The 24,407-nt window shown below is 41.8% G+C and overlaps 1 protein-coding gene across 18 annotated transcripts in view; it reads right to left on the bottom strand.

Annotated features, from left to right (window-relative positions):
* The window catches only part of LIMCH1 (LIM and calponin homology domains 1), a 317,738-nt gene that overhangs the window by 59,476 nt on the left and 233,855 nt on the right, over nucleotides 1–24,407 (bottom strand). For 17 of the 18 annotated variants that reach the window (XM_044912737.1, XM_044912732.1, XM_044912733.1 and 14 more), the window contains one exon: nucleotides 19,725–19,977. In XM_044912737.1, coding sequence (XP_044768672.1) covers nucleotides 19,725–19,977 — 253 coding nt within the window. Of the gene's footprint in view, nucleotides 1–4,066; nucleotides 4,322–4,763; nucleotides 4,876–4,984; nucleotides 5,101–6,420; nucleotides 6,751–7,264; nucleotides 7,508–10,057; nucleotides 10,361–18,155; nucleotides 18,423–19,724; nucleotides 19,978–24,407 lie in introns of all 18 variants that reach the window. The other variant, XM_021701693.1, reaches the window with a different exon arrangement.

Consider the following 24,407-nt stretch of genomic DNA (forward strand, 5'->3'; position numbering starts at 1 on the left):
TTATGGTCATTCACAAACAGTTAAACCATTCTTGCCTTTATGTTTGGCAGTAATGGGCTGTAATGGACACCCAACATAGAAGCACACGCTTACTGACCCTTTCCCTGATGTGTTAATGCTTTTGCACAAATGACATCAAAGAGCGTTTCTGCAGTTTTCTGAAAGCAAACCAGAGCTCCAACCAGAACCCCAATCAGTGCCTTCCGCATGCATTTGACAAAAACCACAATTCCTAGAAAACTGGCAGCCTTAATCAAAGCCAGACTTGAATAATATTCCATAACTTGAAAAACCAAAGTTTTCCTTTTTACAGTCTTTTATATTCTTCTGATTATTCAGATCTACAAAGTTGTACCTTCTGCAGTATAGACACTTTAAATTTTAATGCATCTGATAAAGCAAAGAAAAAGGTTAAATTAGAAAAAAGAAATTAGGACATGACAAGGGCATATTTTAAAGCACAGTTTAAAAAAGCAGCTTCCACAAATGACTATCTCTTCGGCAAAGGGAAATGTTAAGAGAAGGTTCTTACCTATGCCCTCAAACGCTGTTCATTTCTGCACTCTGATGGTGGACAAAGAATTATTTGAGTAAAGAAAAAAGGTCCTGCTTTCAGTTTCCAGCAAATTAAATTTTGTGGTTTTCAGCAAAAATTACCTAGTCTCGTGTTCAGTTTCATAACAGTTTATGGGGAAAAGAGTCATTTCTAGAGATGTCTTCCTGTAATCTTAGGGAAAACACCCTGGAATGCATGGGTGCACACATACCCACCCTTCTCTCTTACCTGCTCTTATCATTCTAGAACAGTCTGCATTCATGCATTCATTAATAATTGTTTTCGTTCACAATGAAGGCAACCAAACCAGTGGAAGACCCAAAGTCTCTGTTGAAATGGCCCAAAGGTTTGTGGATATTTCTCTTCTGGCAGTAAGACTCATTTTCTGTTTCTCCAGGGGATAGTTTCAGAAGGGGATAAAGTTTAACCTAATACACTCAATTTTCTAAAAAACACGACTACATTTGGAATCAATGACCAATGGTCAAGGGAGAGTGCATGAGCAGTTAGTTCTGAAGACTGGATCAATGTTTGTCAGTTAATAGGCCTATTGGAATAGGCTTATTCAAATCCAGTGTTTTCTAAATTATCTATGGAAGAGAGCAGAGAAGTTATACCTAGTTAACCTAGAAATAATCAACTCATAGTTAGTACATGTTTTGTGTCTCTATCCGAATATTTTTGTTAATGTTTTATTGAAGTAGAATATATATACAGAAGGGGCACCTGCCAGACACATATCCCTCAATGAATCCGTACAACCCAGGCATACCCAGAGCTTAGTGTCGAGTGTTTCGTACTGTATAAATGGATCCATATAGTATGTATTCTTCCGAGTTTGGCTCCTTTAGCCCATTTTGTTGATGAGATTCAGCTACGTGTTGTCACATGTAAGATATATTTGAATTTAGATTGCTCCTACACAAAATACTTAACAGCATTTCATGGAAATCTCTGCCAACAAATGTAGATTTACACTAAAGTATAAGCTCCATGAGGGCAGGGATTTTTCTTTTTGGGTTCCCTGAATAGTGACCAGACAAGGCCCTCAATAAGTATTTATTGAGTACTTACTGGATGCTCTGGAAATTGAAGAGAAAAGAATAGCTTAGTCTCTGGAGATAACCTTCATTTACCCTTCTACTATATATACACTTATGGACTTAAGGAATTTCCTCCTAATTCATTAAGATTTAAGAGGGCATCAATTTAAGCAGACCTGCCTTTGCAGTTAGGGAGAAGATAATTAGAGCTTGGGCTTCAAATGACTTTCTCCATTGTCCTATGGGAAACTAAAAAGTAAAGGTAAGTTAAAAAATCACTAATAAAGAGATTTTTTAAAAAATGCCAAGTAGGTGAGTCAATAGGTACAAAATTGGCCAGACAAATCACAGTTGGTGTAAGCATCCCACCAGAAAGAAAAAAAAAGAAATGAAAAAGCAATGAATAAAGTTTAATTGTGAGGGTAGGGATATTTAGAAAGATAAAGAGAATATTCTATGCATCTATTTCATGCATGTGACTTTCAGCACTAATAAAGCATTTTAGGATCAATAATTAGCTGGTTCTATACTTCCATATTGTGAATTGGCACAGCTTCATTTGAAGTGGGAGGGGAAAAAATGGGTTTCCTGCTCATTTAAAATTATCCCCTAGCTCCCAGTAATTACCCATAGTAATTACTCAATAAACAGTTGTGGAAAAGGAACATGAATTCCCAAGGTGTATGCTCATTCAGTCGCACAACTGACATGCAGTTCATGTGACCACATCTCCTTCTGCTCAAACTAGCCATTCATTCTCATAGCCTAAAGAGGCTTTTCTCTGAATCACTAATAGAGGGACAGATACAAGTGACAGGGAATTCATCAGACTGCCACCGTTCCCTCTAGTAACCTGTGCAGGCAACGTGTGGGAAGGGGACCATGGCTTTCTGCTCAGGCAGAGCTGGATCTGAATGTTGGACCTGTAATTACCAGCTGTGTGGACGTGGGCCTCCGTTTCCTAACTGCAAAATGCAGCTGAGAATTCTTCCTCTCAAAGGTCATGTGAGGAATAAGTCAATGGGAAAACACCTAGAATGGGTAGGCAGCCATGGGCCCCTCTTCCTTCTTCCCTTTCACGCTAAGTTGCTTTAGAGCAGCGCATGACCCCAGGGCCACGCTGCGTCAGGGCATCTGGAAAGTGAGTGAGGATGGTGGACTGGGCAGATCAGTCAGTCCCTCTGCCACGAACCAGCCCTGACCGGTGTGACCGGCCGGGACCCACGTGGGATCCACTCACCCTCTTCTCTCTCCATCGCCCTACCTGTGAATTGCCAGAAGGAGAGCTACAGGGAGAAGCCACCCTTTGAAAGGGCTACAAAGCACTCTGCACTATGAAGCAGAGCACGAATAGCGTCCTGAAACCAACGTTACAAAGAGGCTCTGCGAGAGTAGTAGTATGATGATTCAGAGAAATATAAAGCATAGATTAAATTCAGGTCATAAAGATAGCTAGGATCTTTTTTTTAAAATTTGGGTGTTACTTAAGGTTTTCCCTGCTCCCCATCCTACCCTCTGACCCGCTACTTTCAAGGTCCTTTGTGAAGTGGAACCTCATCACTTCCTGCTTTCTTTGGATCCTGTAATTATGCAAAACACCTCTCACTCTTTTATTCTACTTAGATCTGGCAGACCACACTTTTAACAAAAATGTATCACTCTTATTAAATAGCAATAGAAGCTTCAACATATAGTACTTTTAACTACAAACTTCAGATTATTTCCTTACTCGTTCTTTTTTTTTTTAAGATTTTTATTTATTTATTTGAGAGAGAGACAGAGATAGTGAGAGAGAGAGCACACGAGCAAGGAGGAGAGGGAGAAGTGGGCTCCCCAGTGAGCAGGGAGCCCAGGAGTTGGGCTCCCTGCTCACTGGGTCCTGGGGCTTCATCCCAGGACCCCAGGATCATGACCTGAGCCGAGGGCAGACGCTTCACCGACGAGCCACCCGGATGCCCCTCCTTACTCATTCTTTTAAATCAAGTCAGAGCATGGAATAGAAATCTTACCTCTAGAAAGCCCTGAGTGTTTGCTAATGTTGAAATGAAATGAAATTACAAATTGGTAAGTGGTATACATCTTCTTTGGACCTGAAGACCCTCTTGGCACCAAACTGAAATCAAGTAGGTCAGAAAGAAGTTCAGTTCCTTTACCTGAGGGCTCCTATACAAGCTAGGAAGAAATAAAAGAGTTACCCATTTAGGTGGCCCACAAGGTGAGTCAGAAAAAAAAAAAAAACGTTCAACAGGAAAACTCACAACTGCATCTTCTTTCCACACCTGCTTATATGCAAAAAAAGGGAAAAAAAATTCCTGGCAGACTGGGCCAATTTTTATCTTTCCATTTCCGCAAGCAATCACGGATAAGTGGCACTGAGGTACCATAAGGCGTTAATAACATACTCAAAGCATTATGGAGGCTCAGAGCAGAGAAACAAAATCACAAAGGCTCAGGAAAACCTTCTGACCTCTTATCCTTCAATGGTGGACCCTTGGCAGATGCCTCCACATTCTGTCGCTTTGCAAATGGAACTGGAAGGAACTGGTTTACATTGGATCCAACGCGTCTAAGAGACATCCCGGTTCTCCTGACCATCATGTCATCTTTTTGCGAATCATACAACCTTCCTTGGCCTTTCAGTCCGCTGCCACTCCTGGCTGTCATCTTCTCCGAGCTCTCTTCCGTCCCCGAAGTCTTGCATTCAGAGGCCGGGGGACACAAACTAGGGCAACATTCAGTCCAGCCAGTCAAAGGCCACTTACTGCTAAAGATATTTTCAGTAGCGTCACCCACGGGCATCAACCCAAGACAGAAGAAGCCAACGTCCACGGAGGCAGCAACACACATAGCAACTGAGTACTAATACCGTGGGCCTCCATCATGCAATGGGTACTTACACCGGAATGGGTTTCCCTTTCGGGTTGTCATGATTCCTGAGGATGAAATCCGGCCAGCACCCAACCACATGCAAAGGCTCAAATCTCTACTCAGGGAGGGCGCTGAGAGCAGAACTCTGACCCTGGGATGGGTGCATTCTTTTAAGTGACTGAACTCCATGCCACATCAGTCATCAAGGGCATACTGTGGTTCGAAGCTGTTTTCTGGGAACACAACAGCCACACACAGCAGAAGTAGCACACCCTGGAAGGCAGACAAGTGCTCACGGTGGCTGGCTGCTCTCCTCTGATCTTTCAGCCTTTGGCGGCCTCGCAGAATCTCTTTGAGCAGCTCCTTCCTTCTCTTCTTTGCCAACCTGTGGCAGCTGTTTGCTTGTCGCTGAAGCCAGAGAGGACAGCTTTACTGCTAGGGAAGACTTCACACCCGAGGCCTTGACCCCACCTGTCATCCGTCACCTCCTGGGAAGGGAGGGAACGTTGCTCCTCACCTTCCTCTGTCCCCGGGCGCTCGCTCAAACTGCACACATGCTCCTCCTGGGTCTCCAGCACAGAAGCCAGCCACGAGACCCTTTTGCAATAGTCAGCGACGCCAGAATTCACTATTCTGGGGATAATCAAGTAGCATTGGTGGCAAGAGAGAAGAGGAAAAAGAATTATGAAAGGACACAAGGAACGTGGTTGGGACTGAGAGATTAAGAAGAGTTCGGCTGCTCTCATTCCGGAGGCTGGTTAGTAAGGATGACACACTCAGATGGAGATCATGGAAGGCGAGCCCCAGCGAGGGCCTGAGGAAAGTCAAAGAAGGCTGGCGAGACCCTGTCACCATGGGGCTAAGTGATGGCCCCCTCCCTAGTCAAGGACTCAATGATGCATTTCTTACTAATTTCTTACCCCCACCTACTCCACCCCAGGTCCCCGTCAGCCTCTGAAACACCAACTGTATTTCTGGTGTACTAGGATTACTTATATCTACAATCTGCTATCTCTATGCTGTCAGCCACAGTATTGGATGAAAGACACCCCTCTGTATGTCATAGACCATTCACTGTTTCCTTTGGATTTCAAGGACAAAGCACAGAGGAGGATGTCTTAAGCATTTCCTCTTGCCATGGAGAGCATTACTTTGCTCCCAACATGCAGGTGGAATGGAGGCTCCCGGGAGAGTCTAGGGGCTTATAAAGCTCCTAATACCTGCTTCCTGGAAGAGAGACCAGTCCACAGAACTGAACGCCCAAAAGAGAACTTGGAAATTCAAAGCTGGAAGGCCTCCAGCAAGGATGAGAACCCGTGACAGGCCGACGCGGGCTTTTCCCAGGTGATCCCTCACACATTTGGATGGAGATTCAGCCAAGGAAATTCTTGACTCATAGGAACCCCAAGAGAGGAGTCTTTTTCCATTCACCATTTATTATACAATTATTTTTTTTAAGTAGGGGAGGAAAGAGACCTTTACTTTCTTTTCAACTGCTTCAATGTCCAAATTTGAACAAATGTTATCAATAACTATTTTTTTCTTCCCTTCCTGGGATAGGAAAAGAGGGAGGTTAAGGATAAACCTGATTTTTATTGTTCCTTTAGAAGAAACAATAGGGTATCATTAAAACATTCCATCGAGTTCATTTCAGTATTTCCAACTAATAAAGTAGTGCTAATGCAGCCCAGGGAAAAAGGGTCCTTCGCCAAGATCACTGGCATTCCCAGGCAGGGATTCTGGGGACAACAGAATCAAAATGGACACCTGCCATTAACGTTCACACACGCGCTCCTCCCCAGGGTGACCTGCTAACGTTACTTCTCTGCCAACCAGCCAAAGAGTCTGTTAAAACTATGGGATGGCCGGAGGTTTCTGACAGGTGCTTCAGCAGACCCTTTCAAAGCAGCAATGGCTCCCATGCAGGTCTTGCACACGGATGGAGGAAAATACCTGGGGTCATTTTGTGGAGTAAGCGTTTGGTCTTTTTCTAAACTGGACGTGGCCGCGGAGGAAGGGGGGACAGAGTAAGTTTCAGTCTTGCTGCCACGACTGAGGACTTCTTCTACCTCCTCCCTAGGCCCAGCCTGGCCGATGCTGAGCCGCTTCCATTTCTGCTGATCTATCTCTGTCACGGGTCCAAAGTGCACAAACTTCTGCCGGGGGCTGGAAGCTTTCTTATAGGCCCTTGCTTTGCGGCTGGCAAAATCATCACGAATGGCAGTTTCTGCTTTAATTTCTGGTGAAGGCTCAGGGGCACAGATGTGCTCAACATCTCCATCCCTAGTCAGAACCAGAAATGAGTTCCAAAGATTTCTAAGACAAGTGTAAATTAATAAGAGCTTTTTTTTTTGAATACTAGATTTATGAAAAATACTTCTATGGCTAGAGCAGAATTGCTTTTCCATTCATCAAACAATAAACGAAGGAATGATCATTGTCTTGCCTAGGGCTTTAAGCTTCTATAGTTTTCAAAATATCCCTTCCAACATCATAAATGATGGCATAAGAAAATCTTAGGTACAGTGAAATAATGAAAATTTGTTAAAAATCAAGTATAAACAAGCCAGTCAAAATTATCATCCACAGTAGTTGGTTTAATTAAAGAGGATCTTTTCCATCCAGTGGCTCGTAACTTTTGGTATTAATAACTTTAAACTCATGCAGAATATACTGTTTTGAGAGGTATTTTTTCTCCAGCCACAAGAATAAAAAATGATAGAAGGATAAGCATTTGATTCCTTCAAAATTTAATGAAACCACCGCCAGGGGAAAACTCGGGAAAAACATGACACACCTCGTCTTTTCTGACACTTTCAGTCTCTCCCACGTCTCCAAGTCAGCTTCGGTGATATTGGAGACTGTGACAAATCTCGGAGCCTCTCGGTGAGGGGCGAGGTGGCCCTGAATTCTCCGCTGAGCCAGGTCATCCCTGTAAAGATCTGGCACCTTCCTCACTCCCAATTCTGCCGGTTCGCTCTCCTGAGTCCGAGTGATACAGGTCACCATTGACTTCAACTCTTCTGTTTGGCCCTGGTTTCTGTCAATTTTATCCAGGCCCCCACATCATTGGAAAAATCAGGTTCAAGGAAGGGGAGCAGACAAACAGAATGTCAAGGAAGGAATTTCAGAGGCTAAGGACACAAGGAAATGAAGGAGGCACCTTTCCCTTTCTCAAAAAATATGGAATCAATTGGAGCCTTGATTCCTTTCGCCTATGTTACCCTTTTGATACTGTAATGAGATGGAGTTTTTTCCACCACATGACAGTCTCTAGTTTAGTTTAGGAAGAGAAGCCAGGGCTTGCTGAAAGACTATTAAGAATGGTAATGAGATTTCGGTTTGACAGTAATGATGCCCAATTCCCACACTATTCAAATTACTGTAATGAATTCAAGTTTTCTGATTGAATCCCTGAGCCGTCTTGGAATGTCTTTTACTGCACCAGTAAAAGGTTAGTAACGAGCTCTGCACGATCCAAATTCTAGGATTAGTTTGGAGATAGCTGGAACGTTGTTCACATATTAAATATCTCAACCATAAACTCACAACTGCCAGAAAGTACATTTAAGTCGATTCCAAACAGAAAGTTTCGACCTTCAAAATCAGTCTCTGCTTCCCAATAGCATTGGTTAGGTTTGGGTAATATAAACTTGAAGATTAAACCGACTGTATCCTCTTCACCTGGATCTACAGAGTCAATACCCACTTGTTTCTTGTGTTAATAACTGGTCATCTTTATTGATGTTAAAACTGATATTTTCAACTGTTCTCCCAAGAAGTGGATGTTGGGTGGCTTCATGCTGACAATGCTGTCATTTAAATCAAAGCTGTGGCATCTATATGCATAAAACATTCAATTGCATTGAAAGTCAATTTCTAACTAAACATGCTTCCTGAGATAGAAAATCTCAAAAACCTACATAAAGAAGGTTATTTGTTTTTTTAAAAAAGATACCATCCAAGCCAGAAAACCGAGAGGTATTCTTTTGTTACCTGGATGATGTGGTGTCTTTGCAGAGCCTCTACAGGTTGGGAAGGCTACAGAATTTTCTGTTTAATTTTAGTTTGGGAAAGGGGATGAAGAAAGGGCAGAGGCAAGAGCCACGAGGGGCCTTCTCTTCTTTCATCAGTTCTTGCTCTCTAGAGAGGTCATGGGCCATCCCAGACTCAGAGCCATGTCCCCAGAGTCAGGTGACAAATGAGGCTGGAAATACCGGGAATTAAAATTGCATGCAGGAGAAAGGAAAAAAGGGAGATACAAAAGCAACTCCTTTTCCTAACTCAAGTTGCTGATCCCCATCAATGTGCGTTGGTGCTAGTCAGTTGTCCAGAAGTCTTTGTTTCACGTGCAACAACGGATCCCTCCCACAAGGCCCTCCTAGAATGGTTTGTTACAAGACACGCCAACAAGATCAGCACAGAGCGAGAGACTCCCGAAGCTAGAGTGTGTCCTGTAAAAAAATCACGCCAGGCTTCTGTGCTCTAACCCCTGTTCTATATCCCAGGATCGTCCACACATTTTGTACCTGGTACTTTCCAGAACAACAGCAACAAGCACCACTGACTACTCCACTGAGCTCAGTGACTCTGCCCAAAGAACCATTTGAATTGTGTAAAACACAGTTAAGATGTTTATATTCTTCGTTCAACAGAATTTACAAACCCCCTTAAATGAGGGGCAAAGAGATGGCAATTTGACGATGCAAATCTCTGATTCTGGTATAAGGAAAAAATGCAAGAATGATCAACTCTGTGTGATGAAATTTAGCAAGCTGACACCTTCAATAAATTCATATCCCTCCTAGGATAAAAATCACTGGCCAAAACCCATTTCGCTACAGTTTTCCTTTCCCAAATGAAGAGGATGGGAAAAAGGCTGCGAAAGGGAAACTCATTCAAAAACAATTTCTATAAAAGAACAAACAGAAACATATAATATTTTTGAGAAGGTTTTTTTTTTGGTTTTTTTTTTTTTTTTTTTTTGGTTCCACACCCAGTGTGGAGCCCAATGCGGGGCTTGAAATCATGACCCTGAGATCAAGAGTCAGATGCTCAACCGACTGAGCCACTCAGGCACCCCGGTTTTGTGTGTGTGTTTTTAATGAGAAATATCCATCATTAAATGTCTAAGTGATTTTGCTGGTATGTGGAAAGAAAGAGCAAGCCTCATTTTCTGCCTCTCCCAATATCTAAAAGGAGCCAATAAGGGAGAAGAGCCTACAGCTAAGGAATGACTGTGTTTTCTGCTTCCTGCGAATGGACTGGAGCAGCTTTGGGTGGTGGCCACCCCTGATTGGCAATGGTACACGTCTGCTTGTGCCAATAACGCCAATCATTTGTGGTGATGTGTCCACTGGAACTCAAAGTTTATTTGGTGAATTCAGCCCTATTTTGGACATGGCCATTCTAGTCTCTGCCACTGCATTTAGGGAGACTGGATATCTGGAGTTCTGCTTCAAAACAAACCACCATTACCGATTATTTGTAACTGGGAAAAGAAAGAAAGGAATGGGGGCCTATGACACAAGTCACCTTCACTTAATTATGCCCCCTCTCTCACTCACACAAAAACACACACAGTGCACACCTTTTATATTCTAGACTTTTCTTTTCTGAAATTCCCTTTGAGAGCGGTTTGCGGCTCTCTGATTTCTCTGCCTCCTTTTTTTGGTAAGGCCCATAGAGGAGTTGATTCAATGGCACTGCTGGCTTGGTCTGGTTCATCCTCGCTCTCCTTGCAGCAAAGTCATCTTTCTCAAGATCAGGCCGCCGACATGCAACTTCCTCTTCTGACTCTGAATCTTTGCCCCGTTGGTGGGTCAGGAAAGGGTTTCCTTTGTGAAGGTTAATGTCATGAACAGCTTCTTTCTCATTACTTAATTGCTTGTGACTGATGGAGCAAAATTAAAGAGAACCCTCCATGTGATCAGACCAAATATTCTTTTAAATCCCCATCTCCAGACACACACATTGTGTTGTTAGTGAAAGGTCTTCTCGGTATCGTTAGTTTAGATGACAGCTGTTTGCTATTTTAGTCCAGGGTTGTAGCATAGTTAGAGTGGGTTTTAAAACCTTGAATTTAACCAGCTACTAGCAATGCTAAAAAGTCATTTAATTGACAGGGCCCCATCAGCATCAGCAATGCAGGATCCTAAATGGCTCTGAGAAGGACAATCCAAACTCTTGCCATGAAATTGGAAAGAGTAGATAGTTTTTGGTTGTTCTTTTTTCTTTAGAACATTAGCAATGCACCCAACAGGTACACAATTTGTTTTTGAGTGACAGGGCAACAATCTGAGCCACCAAGAAACTGATCTGGGGGAAAGCTAATGCAGGCAGCTGTGTGTGACAGCAAACCTAGACTATGTATCCGATCGCAAAGTGTGAGGAAGGTCTCTCTGCAGAGCTGAGCTAACCTGAAGCATCTGGAAGACTTTATGACTATTCACAGGATGGACCCGGGGCATAAATGCTTCTTTTGCCCTGCACCTCCCCACGAGCAGCTCTGTATTCGATCTTCTACCCCAACAACTGTCCACCTCTTAGCTCTTCTTCATCATATGTTGGATGTCAAGTAAATTGTGACCAAACATTTTGCCAAAATAGCTAAAACAAAAATCAATACTTTGTGCTATTTCCATTTTCAAAGAGATATTAAAGACTTTTCAAACTTTCAAATTCCTGAATGCAGTTAAATGGTGGAATATCAGGACTCTTCACTTAGTTTTGTTTTTTGCTTTCGTTGGAGGCGTGCGGGATAGGAATAGGGTCGAATGTGTCCATCTGGGATTCATACAAACTCCTCTCCCCCTGCTCATAGGCTCAGCCTTGCTTCTAAGTAATAATAAAATGTTAAAACTTTTAAAAATCATTATCTTCTCGTTTCATAAAGATAAGTAAATAAAATATCTTGACTCCTATTGCTCACCTACTTGGTATCCAATTTCTAAGAGAAAATTAAGAGTAAATTCTTCATCCCCAAAGGACAACTCATCTCAGAAATGAAGAAGGAGGAATTAGCCTAGCTAGGAGTAAAATGAACAATGAGACTCTTATACCCTGATCAAGCAGGCCACCTGCTTTCTGCTACCCTGCTCCATACTGCTCCTGAGGGGGCTACATCTTAAGACTATAGCAGGCCCTCACTCCATCTGACTTTTTGGAAAATCAAATCATCACTAATCATGCCCAGAAAATTCCTTCTTCTCACTGCTGCCATTGTCCTCAATAAAAATTTAAAATACAGAATTTGGAAGTGGTTGGCAGTGCTTTGCTCCCCAAATACATTTATTTCTTAAAATATGAAATCCTGCCCTTTGAGTTGCACACCTGACTCCCAGGGTCCTGCCTGGCCCCTCCTGAATGATGCTCATGCTCCTCCCCACCTCCTTAGCCAACGCATCTGGCAAGTACCAACTGGTGTTGGTTGACTATAGCCATAAGAAAGGCCAATGGAAATCACAGGCCATTGAATTCGTGTCTTCAAAAAAGCATTATTTAAAAAGCACAATGTTAATGACAAAGAAAGTGGCTAACAATTATTGAGCACGCACTATTGGCTGGAATTCCTTCTAAGTGTTAGCTCATTTAAACCTAATACCAACCCTGCAATGTTAGTGTTATTAGCATCACCATTTTAAGAGAGTAGAAACTAGGTTCTAGGTTCAGAAACTTGCCCAAGGTCAAAGTGCCAGGGCTTAAGTTAAAATTCACACCCAGGCTGTCTGGCTCCAGGGGTTCTCTTCTAACCACTATACTGTGCGTTAAGCAAAAAACCCAGCCAGGAAGAGTATTGAAAGCAGAACATCATATAAAAAATAAGGCATTATCATGACTATGGTAGTAGGAGAAAGAAAAGTATTTTAGTTCCTAAATAAAGGGACCTTGTGAGTTGTGCTTAGGCCGGAGTTGTGATTTGCATTGCTGGTCACAGACAGCAATGTTCTGCTAGGATTAATGATAGCAGAATGCTAACTAATCATACCTTACAATGCTTGCATGGCACTTTACAGTTTACAAAGCGCTTTCAAACTCATTATCTCATCTCAGCTGATCCGACTCCAAGTTCAGGCGGGGAGCGGACCCCTAGCTGGAACCTTGTACGTTCAAAAGCAGCACTCTTTTCATTTTTTGACCAGGGGTCTTGGGTTACCATCTCCCCCTCAACTCAGGCAGAATTCTTTAGAATAAAACATATGCATTTATGCAAATGACCATGCCAATTTGTGATGCCAATTTGAGCAGGGAGAATCTGGTGTTCTCTGGATCACAGGAGCCCAAGCCCTGCTACAGATTCCCCGGGGTGTTTCTTTTTAGGCTAAATGCCCAGCGTGGCAGCACTTGTTTCAAGCGATCTCAATTTAGATGTGTGGACTTAAAAAAAAAAAAAGACGGTGAAGAAAGCTTTCTGTATCACTGGCCACTGAAAGCCACTCCCTACCCACTTGGAAAAAAAGAAAAAAAAAAAAAAAACGGTCATAATGCCTGATTTTCCGGTACTTGCTTGAATCCTGTAAATTCAGAGTTTCAAAGCAGACTCAGAAAAAGAGGGGAAAAAAGATAATAACACAAAATCTGAACTGGTACTTTTGGCCATGCAGTAATACTTACGGTGTATAAGGTAGATATAAAAGATTGTGTTCACAGGTATCTAGTTACTGAAATTTTTAAGTAACCTGTTACAAACGTGCTTTTCTTTTTCCCTTGAAGGACCTTGAGGGCCGTCTGTTGTCAAGCTTCAGTATGTTCTACTTCAGTTTTCAACAATTACAACTCTCTGAGCAGCTAGTGTATTTCAGATACGCTAACCTTCCTGACAACCCTGTGAGCTAGGAATTCTCATGTCTACTTTGTAGAGGAGAATACTGAGGCTTCTAGTTCCAGTCATCTGAATTTAGGTAAATAAAGTGAATTTCAGGGGCAGACTCAGGTTATCTGGCTTGATATTCATGCGGGAGGTTTGAGGCTTTGATTTTTTCGAGCCATTCATAGATGAGTCACTTTGGGAAGAAGGGGCTGCTCTTTGGGCGCAGCTCGCAGCTTCGCTCAGAAGCAATACGGTTCAACGTGAAACGAGACAGTCACTGATACAGGACACCCATGGAATTCCCAGACTTGTCCCATCTCTTCTCTCCATCACCATGATTCCTGGGTGTGCTGAGTTAACTTAATGAGGCTCCCCACTCATATCTTGTGGGGAGCATGGCTTCCAGCATGGCTTCCAGCCTTGCAACTGCGTCCAACCTCATCTAAAACAGGCAAAGCTATCTTGGTAGGAGAGGTTATGGGCTCGAAGCAGGTGAGGGGGAAGAAAAAGCTCTTGGCTCAAAGTTATAGGTTTCAAAGTGAATGAGATAATGATTGAAACGAAGGAAGAACTGGCATTTTCTTTCACCCCTTTTCCCTTGGTAACACACAAGCAACCAGCTCAGACTGGCAGCCAGTCTGTTCTATTGAAAGAAACTGGGCTCTCCTGGGAATGTCAGGGGCAACACCAGAAACCTCCTGGCTCACCCACTGCCCACACAGTGCGACCACAACCAGAGTCACAGAGGCTCCTGCAAGCTATGTGTCTGTCTGCTCCCGATCCCCAAGGGTCTGTTCAGCAACAACCAGGGACACAGGAGTCTGCTGAGCAGGGGTGTAGAGGAATACGTGTCTGGCACTTAGCTGCATCCACTCTTTCCTCTAAAGATTTCAAAAATGTCTATTGTTCCTTGGAGGGTTTTTTTGCCCTCTGTAATTAATTACCATGTGGTTGAGAAGATCCACAGACCAGAGGAAAAGACTGAGTGCTGAAACATATGAAAACAATTAGAAAAGAAGTACAGTCACGTGAAACCTATAATTCAGTTCGAAAAAGAAAAAGTTTACTTCTCCAATGGGAAACACCAAGTAAGAGAACTCAAATCTCCATGGCATTTTAATTCAGGGGAAGTGAATCTTGGTTCCCATTTTATCCTCTTAAAAACAGAAATCTTGGCTTTTTTGGCAGAGTCTCATATTTTGGGGGTAATTAAGCTAACTTAATCATAAACTAAAATAGAAGAAAAAGTAGTTTATATACTTCTTACTTCAGTGGTGACTCTAATAAATATTAAACTCCACATATTTATTAAGAAGCCCTACTTTCTGTCCCTTGATGCTAAGATACCTCCTAATATATGGTTTGACAGGAAGCTTGGGACTTCTGCGCTTCTAAACTCATGTGAAAATGGAGTACCATGCTCTCTTACTCCTTTTTATATACTGAATTAGAAATAACACAAGGAGGTGTTTGAGAATACTTGGGAAAAAACAACAGTAAAACAGCCTATAGAAATAAAGCCTTGTCCTCTGTCTGTGTACCTCCATCCCTTGCCCATGACTTTGTATGATTACCCATCTCTACAGACTCAGAATTTCCCAGCCAAGAAATGGACCACAGAACATATGTTGGGCCTCTTGCTGGGTTCAAAGATATGGAAGCCAAAATTCATCTGGATGGCAAAGACAGGAGATGGAGATTAAATGTTTTAAGAGACATCAGCATATTTACATATTTTATATTCTTATTTTTCAGATACCAAGAAGCCTTTTCATCTTTATGTGTTTCATTCCAGTTAAGCTACTTTCTGCCACATGAAAACCAGGATAAACTTAGCATGACTTTCAACTCTGATGAAGGCTACAGAAAGTAAATGACAGGGACACAGATAGGCCAGGCTAGTGACACGGGATGTATAAACCCTTTATAGAGAGCTAGCAGCTGAACAATCTGCCAACAAATGAATTCTGGGTGTTCGGAGACACAATGTCACATTGCTGTTGGGCACATTCTCTGGGAATATGCAAAATTTTCCTGAACCCAATTTTAAATGTTAAGCCAGAAGATCTCAGGTGTGATGATCTTAACAGACCTGAGAATTTCTGCTTAATAGAGCTAACTTGGATGAAATATGTAAACAACTGAGCCAGATGACAGGAAATGTGGACGGGAGCAAAGTTTTCCATATAAATATAATATTCATCCATCAGAATTACATTTGTAAACTAACCATGATTCTAGGTTTGTGCACAGAATGGGAACTATGATAAAAGATTTCAATATTTCATTACAAAATAAACCTCACAGTCACTGATACAGGACACCCATGGAATTCCCAGACTTGTCCCATCTCTTCTCTCCATCACCATGATTCCTGGGTGTGCTGAGTTAACTTAATGAGGCTCCCCACTCATATCTTGTTGCTCTTTTGGATACTCTGAAGATGATATAGAGATTCCTTGAAAAATTAAAAATACATCTGCTATATGACCTGGCAATCTCACTTCTGGCTATTTATCCAAAACAATTGAAGTCAAGATCCCTAAAAGATAGTAGCACACTCCCATGTTCACTGCTATACTATTCACAATAGCCAAGATGTGGAGACAACCTAAATGTCCACTAATGGACGAATGCAAGAAAATGTGACATTTATATATAATGGAATATCACTCAGTCTTTAAAAAGAAGAAAATTCTGCACTATGTGATAATACAGATGAACCTTGAGGACATTATGTTACGTGAAATAAGCTAGTCACAGAAGGAAAAATACTGCACAATTCCTCTGTATGTGATAATACAGATGAACCTTGAGGACATTATGTTACATGAAATAAGCTAGTCACAGAAGGAAAAATACTGCATGATAGATATGCCATATCTAAGAGTCAAATACATAGTATCAAAGAATAGAATGGTGGTTGCCAGGGGCTGAGGGAGGGGGAAATGGGGAGTTGCTAATCAATGCGCATAAAGTTTCAGTTAGGCTGGATGAACAAATTCTAGCGATCTAGTGTACAACATCATATCTATAGTTACCAAAACTCTTTTGAACAATTCAAGATTTGTTCAGAGGGGAGATCTCATGTTAAGTGTTCTTACCACAGTAAAATGGATTTTTTTTAAATGGGAAAAGGTGGCACAGCATATGGAAGAAGAAACCTGAATAGCCAATACACATATTATAATATTCAACCAGATTGGTAATTATAGAAAAATCAATCTTTAAAAATGAGATTCATTTTAACCAAGCGGAGTTGTAACTTTTGAAAATGATAATAAAACAGAAAAAAAAAATACCACGGTGTCTTCAGTAAATTTTAGCTTAAAGACTTCTCAGATGTGATAAAAACGAAGTTATGTGTGTCAAGGATATTAAGATTAAAATTTTTTTGTAAATTCATACTCTTACCTATAACACCTACTCCCACTGGGCCCTAAATTTGAAAACAGAAGGAAAAGTCTGAAAAATGAAAAGTGGTAAGGGGATACTATTCATTTTTGTGTTCTCAGCATCGAGCTTATTCTCTGATACAAGTAATACTAAAATGATGTTGAAAAAATATGTGTCTGATAAGGTCTCTGTACCAAAATTTATAGAATATCTGGATTTGATTTTGTTTTTTATGATTCTATATTACTCTCTATTATCTCAGAAAAACAGAGAGCTGCTTGGAACACAAGCACAATTTTATGGTAGAGTTTTCTAGAAGCACATCTATGTTTAGGATAGATATACTTATCTGTGAGATACCACAGACAGGGAAAAAGTATACCCTTGGGGTTTTTGTTTTTGTTTTTTAATCAATACAAAGCTACTCTAGAATTAAATACATATAAGTCAATGCTGGAACTTTCAGTTTAAGAACTAGACCATATAGCTCTAACCACATTTGGAATTGTACAGAGAAATGGAAAATGTTCTGTTAAATGTGTGGGAGGCAGATGTGGTACTGTAGTCTGAACATTTGGATCTGGCCACCAGGTCAGCGGTAACTAGCTCTCAGACCAGCAAGTCACTTACTACCACTGATCCTCAGTTTACCCTTCTTGAAAATGGGTACATCACCTACTTCTCCCAATTAAATGGAACAGCAGGTGGCAACGGAATTTCAATTATCAAACTGTTATGAATTTTAAATTGTCAAATAAATTTTGGTCTCACTATGATTTGTTAGGAACTTTGTGATTATTATATGAGAAAAATTAAGCAGCTTCTCAAAACACTACCTAAAACTGTAGAACTATAGTTTTCTGTGGCTTGGGCTGCTGAAGGTTTCCATCACACATGTAATATGAAGTCAGCCGTGCTGGATGCTGGTGCCCTTGTTACACTTAAGAGTAGGAATTACTCCGTTCTTTGTTTTTGAATCACAGTGCCTTAGGAAACGAGTCAAGTAAGTGCGATCTTACCACTCCCTTGGGACAAAGAAAGTAAGTGGGTTTTTGTAAGCCAACCACTCTTTCTAAAGAGAGTGCTCCCCATTTCAAAGGAACGATTTTCCAGTGATGTGTCAAGTAAGGTAAGAGCCATTTAGGAGTAGTGTGAAAATTAACAAGCCGCAAACAACTGAAAAATAAAATGTTATTGCTAGGTGAATCCCGCAGCCCACAAATGACTGACCACTAATCCTTGACTAGGACAAGGTCTAATCAAGCAGCAAGAAGCTCACTCTTCACCTCCATTTAGAACAACCAAGTTCTTGGTGGAGACACGCCCCTGCAAAGACTCGCAGCTGTCTACTTGCTCGAGGAGGAGAAGCGGGGAATCGAGCTGCAAAGGGGAAACAGGATGGAAACTCCAGCAAGCCAGGCAGATTCCAAACCCCAGGCATGACCAGAGGCGGCCAGGCCAGCCTTCGGCCTGCAGAGCTAACCTGGCAAAGCGCTGTGCCGCAGGCATGACCTTGATTCCAGCTTGTTCTAGCCTCCGGCGCTTTTGGATTTCAACGGCATCTTTTTCTTCAGACTTGGGAGCTGGTGCCTCCACAGCCCCCTCTGGAGGAGGCTGCTCCTGGCCACTGCCAGTGGGCAATTCTAACCCACCATCAGAAGGCTTCCCACCAGGATCCACTGGGCCGACTGGGTCCTCTTCACAAGGAGACCCCACTTCACTTCCCTCTTCCTCTATTGTTTCAGGACAGCTAGTGAGTTGGACAACACGGTTTACCAAACTAACAGTCTGGGCTGGGGAGCAAGCCATACGTCATTTCCTGGTCATTCTGATATTATTTTTCACTTAAAAAAAAAATGTCATAGCATGCAATATGATCCTGGTAACGCGAAGAAAGTTAAATGCGGCCATTAATTTGTTAATAAATATGATGCATCATAATCTTAACAGTAAGAGCTACTTAAAAATTGATATTGAAAGGCAAAAAGCCTTTTCTGCTGGAAAGGTAAAAGTCATGTTTGATTCAATCATCAAAACTTTCAATAAAATGTTTATTCGATGAAATTCATAGATAATAAAGGTGGATTATTAGAAATAAGCATGCAGTGATCAGGGTGGTTTTGCTCAAAGGATTAGACTGGACCATAACTTTCTTTTATTGGACTAGAAGGTTCTTGAAGGCAGGGACTCTACCTTATTTACTACTGGGTCCCTGGTGCCTAAAAGACAGCGCCTAGCATGTAGTAGGTGCTGAATAAATACCTGCAGACTAAATGAATGCATAAATATAAAGACATAATCAGAGTTTAGGGGAAATCCCTGCTTGCTTCTCTAAAGAGATGAGCAGTTCAATGTATCGTCCATTGACTAGGAGTTTCTCCAAGTGATTCTGAAGCCTGTTTCATGCATCCCTGACATACTTGAGCTTGTATCTAGATAATCACGTATCTAGATTTAAGAAAAAGACTTCTTGCACAGAGATGTGGCTTTCTGCACCTAATTTAACAGGAGTGGGAGTCAGGCAGTCTCCTCAGAAAGACGTGGGTGACAGATCTGCTCTCCATGTCCCCTCACTAGAACTGGTTTCAAAAATCTGCTCATTAGACAAGGGATCTGTTGAGTACCACTGTGTGGCAGGCACTGTTCTCGGTGCCTTCATGAAGCTTAGATTCTGTCATTACAATCTCTCTCCAAAGAGCTGTCTTGCCCACTGCCATTTGTAATCTTTTTTTTTTAATAAGATTTTATTTATTTATTTGACAGAGAGAGACACAGCGAGAGAGGGAACACAGGCAGGGGGAGTGGGATAGGGAGAAGCAGGCTTCCCGCGGAGCAGGGAGCCCGAAGCGGGGCTCGATCCCAGGACTCTGGGATCACGACCTGAGCCGAAGGCAGACGCTCAACGACTGAGCCACCCAGGCGCCCCTGCCATTTGTAATCTGACGTCGAGGTTCTGGAATGGTTATCTGAGCTCGATCGTGTGCTGGAGCTGTGTGGTCCCCTCACCGCTAATGCGCAAGCCAGGATGGGGGCAGCATAGCTCAGGGCTTACCTGAAGGGCCTCTCCCCACCCAGGGGGGAGGTGGCAGTACTCCAGCTCTTGCGATATTCCTCTCGCTCTGCTTTCTTCTTCCTCAGAGGAGCGGGGACGTAGGCCGTCTGATTGCTTTTGTTCGGGAGGTACTGGTTAAAAGGCACTGCTGATTTCGGCTCACCGTGGGAAGTCCGCCTCGCAGACATGTCATCCTTCTTCACGTCTGGCAGCTTCCGATGTGGCAAGTCGGATTCCGAGTCACTTCCTCTCCCTGGGGAAGAGAGGATGGGTGCTGAAAATGTGCGCGGGGGTAGCTGAACAGTTCCCGATGGCGAGTGTGCTGTATTAGGGATGTGGTTAGATCTGTGGGTGCTGGGGATTCCTTCCTTAAATTATTCACTTAACGAATCTGAAGTATCCGTCTAAATTAGTCTGTTCTGGGAAAAGCTCCGAACTCAAATCAGAGGGAAAAAAATTCAATTGAAAAAACAGAAGTAAGCCTAATTGTATCTGAGAACTACGATTCGCAATGCAGTTGCAGCAGAACTAGAGGCTGCTCAGATTCTGCGACTCTGCAAAGAAAAGACATGAATCAACCGATGGAGTTTCTACTGAACACCTGCTATTGCGTGTCTTACACTGTGCTAGATATTCACACAAATAAGAATTATAAAGGATTCTGTTCTATAGAGGAGATGTCATAAAATGACATTTTTGTCTTGGAGGTACCTTTAACAATCCATGAAACACCTGGAGAATATTAGTTATCATCAAGGGGCAAAGACGGCTAAGAACAGGAATTTGGAAAATGGCAGATTTAGATTAGACCAAGGGTTTGCCTTCCAGGAAGTGGTTTGAGTTACAATAAAAGCATATTCCTTTATATCAGAGCCCTTCCTGGTACCCATAGCTGAAGGCCATCTTTTCTTCCTGTGAGCCCCATGGCCCAATCTAGTCTTTTCTTCGGGCACATTACCCTTTCGACCTTGTATTCTGAGAACAAGGGCTTTACATCATTTACAGCACTGATCACAGCGTCTTTGCACCCAGTGGGCATCCTCAAATTATCTGAGGAATAAATGAATTGGTTTGGCTTAAAGAGCGTTTTAGGCAACGCAAGAGAATTCAATGTTGCCAAATCAGTTTTGGGGGGGCAAGAGCCCCAATAATTATCTTGTATCCCTGTTTCCTGAGTCTCATCTCTCTCAATTGGTAAGATCTATGAGAGCGAAGCTGTCATTAAAACAAACACTACTATTACAGAGGCCGCCATGTGAGAGTTGGTTGGAAACTCTTCATCAACGAGAGGATCAGGAATAGGTTATTCAACTTCGTTGACAGCAACTAAAATTTACTTCTTTACATTTGTGAAAAGAGCCTTCAACTGAGTCAAGAGATGGGGCAGCCTAGCCAACTGGGCAGTGCACAGGGTCTTAAGCCAGATCTACTTTGTTTTGAGCTCCGCCACTCACTAGCTGTGAGACTCTGCAGTTGTTAACTCACCTCTCGAAGCCTCAGTTTCCCCAATCTGCAAAGTGAGTTTAATAACGCCACCTACTTTGTAGGGCTTTTGCGAGGATCGCATACATGTAAACTGTTGGTATAGTACTTGGTACAGGGTAAGTGCTTGATAAATGCTGACTACTCTCGATGTCATCATAGTTCTCGACCTGTCGCTACTGAGCTGTGGGCTCCTAGGCTGGCTCTATCACACTTGCCTGTCCTCTTCTGTAAAAATTAGAATGAAATGATTTGCCCTGGAGATTAAATGATTTAATGGCTTTTAAAAGACTTTACAAGTTAACAGCATTGACCATAAACAAGTCGTTCATTGTTGCAGGATGAAATAGGCAGTTTATGAATTATTCATCGCACTTGCTTTCAGCCTCCCTTCTGAAGTTTTGACCGTTTCAGTACTTGCTGGTTTTTGATTCATAACTTAGCACCTTCCCACCCCAAGTCTTTCATCAATGGTATCCACCTGTCTCAGTGTCCCAGTGGAACGTTTAGAGGCCCCGTGAAATCTTTATAAACAAACGCTAACACTGCCTTCCCTTGCCAAACTCTTAGATTTGTTTTCTGATTTAATATTATCCCCATTTTACAGAGGTGGAAACAGAGGCTCAGAGACGCAGAAAGAGCCCCTTCCACATGGCTGGAACGTAATGGCTCAGGACTCCCAATTTCTTTCTCCAGACTCCAATCCAAAGTTCCTTCCTCTGTGACGAACTTCTCTTGGAGAAATGTCCTCTGCTTAAAGCATCCTGACTAGGGGAAGCACTACACTTTCTCGAATAAACGAATGAAAGAAAATGATTCTTCAATCATCTATGAAGGCTTAGTAATGAATTAAGAGTTGTCTCCATTTTCTAATGTCTAAAATCCTATCATCTATGAACCTTCTTTGTGTACAGTATCTAAAAACATATTATCTGTAATAATCTCAGTGAAAGTCTCAAAATAGGTTGTTTAACAAATACACAGATCACCCTTTTCCTTCCCACAATTACTCTTTGATAAATGTCTTCAACAGACAGTGCAAGGAAAGTTAATTTGCAGATGCCCTGAGGCAGAGTGACTCAGTTGAAAGAAGTGCAGTTTTCTGGACTTAGAGGCCAGGCTCTAATTTCGGCTCCATCCTACTAGCTGTGTAGCTCTGCGAAATTTAAACCCTCCGTTCCTCAGGGTCCTCATCGGACACATGGAGATGTTAAGGCAGCTCTGACAGGTATTGTGAGGATTCAAGAAGATGGTGCAAAGCACCTAGGAAGTGGCTGGTACAGCACACCCTCAGTAAATGCTAGAATCCTTATCAAAGGCCAGGACTTCCAAAGAGTTTGACTTCACCCCGAAAACACAGATATATATACTAGGGTGGCTTCGCTATTTATACCCAAAGTTAGGAAATGACAATGCAGCACATGATGATGATGATATTACTTTATCAAAGTCTGAGTCTTCCTTCCCAGAGGGCTACATTTCTCCCCTTTCCAGTAACTGGAGTGGGGGGGGGGAACGTTCTTTTTTCCCCATATTTTGGCCATATACACCCCTAGCCCTTGGCTTTCTCATCTCCCTCTACCACCTTAATTTCTTTCATTCCTTATTTCTCTCCCTCAACTCCTCTTTTCTATAAAAGAACACTCATTTAACAAAATACATCATATTTCTAACTATGTTCTTAATTTTAAATGCATCTGAGTAGAAAGGTTTATGTTTCCTCTTCAGTGAGGTCCATTAAGTGGCCTCAGGAGGATGCTAGCAGAGGTGAGGGGAGGAACCGGGACCTGTGTAGCAAGACAGATTGGCGGAACTAACCCTGGGGACCCACAGCATCCCAACCGGGTAGCTCTCGGGTGCAACCCATAGAATCGCGGCACCTCTTATGAGCGTGGTTCTTGATTGTCCCCACTGAATGGGTCAGTGGGCCTTGAAGATATTAAAATATTGACCCACTGTGGAACTGGACAATTTTATGCTAAGATTTTCCCTAATTGATAGTGAGTCCTTAGGAAATAAATTTTCAAGACTTAAAAAAAAAATGTTCTTCTAAATTTGAAAGTGTTTATTAGGACTAGCAATCTTATTGATTAGCATCATTAAAAATGACCATAAATTCTAATAAAACACAACACCTATTTGAATAAAATTACACTATTTTTAAAGGCAGATTTAAAAAAGTGTGTGTGTGTGTTTTAAACCTCATTAGGTCTTGATTTGTTTATAAGAACATAAGCCTGAAGGTATCAGGCTGCTTGGTGAAATCTATGTTTAAGGTGCTCTCTTTCATGGATGATGTTCTGTGAGGCTCAATTTCATATTATTCTTTACATGGAAAAATATTTATAAAAAGACTCTAGCTTATCAATCTTAATTGCTGCAAATTAAATTGTGCCTCATCACATATTAGTGCAATATTAGTAATTGGCATCTCAAATCCCTTCAAGATGTCACTCATTACAAACTCTGAGCCCCTCAAAGCTGTGACAGAATATAAAACCACTTATAAAACCAAGATGAACAAAGTAATAATTTTTTTAAAAAACAATCAAAATAAAATGAAATAGTCTGGTTCAGATATGTTTTGTGCAAGTAAATCTACCTTTTGGTTATGTTAAACTTCAGTTAGGTCACGTACTTGGCATTGTAACTTCTAATGCTGTGGATGGTACTTAAGATGTCATATAAAATTTTAGAAATGTTTTTCAAGCAGTTCACAATGCACCATGGAATTCTTTTGGAGTCACATACTATGTTGCCCTGAGGCTAATCTATTTGTTGGAAAGCTTAAGCACTAAACAAAGGCATTAGTTCAGTCATTCTAGAATTTAAAAAATTTATTAGGTAAACAGAAGTTGTGGGCAAATTAGGTTTAAGAGTTTAAGTTTTGGACTCACACTTCTTGAGGCTAACATTGTTACACTACTTAATGACAGTGATATTTGTCACTTAACAACTTGAGGACAATTACTTAACCTCTATAAGGTTCATCTGTAAAATATAGACAAGGAATGTCTCACAGCCCGGGGTGGGGTGGGGGACTAAGTCAGAAACTATGTATCTCGTACTCTGGTGCTAAGGGCTAAATGAGATGCTAGGTGTCAAGTAATTAATTCAGGACCTAAGCACACTAAATACTCAAGGATTTTAGACAGAGTTTTATAGCTGAAAGGGATCTTTCAGCCATAAAAGGGAATTTTC

This window comes from Neomonachus schauinslandi, chromosome 2, assembly GCF_002201575.2.
Source record: "Neomonachus schauinslandi chromosome 2, ASM220157v2, whole genome shotgun sequence".
Taxonomy (NCBI): domain Eukaryota; kingdom Metazoa; phylum Chordata; class Mammalia; order Carnivora; family Phocidae; genus Neomonachus; species Neomonachus schauinslandi.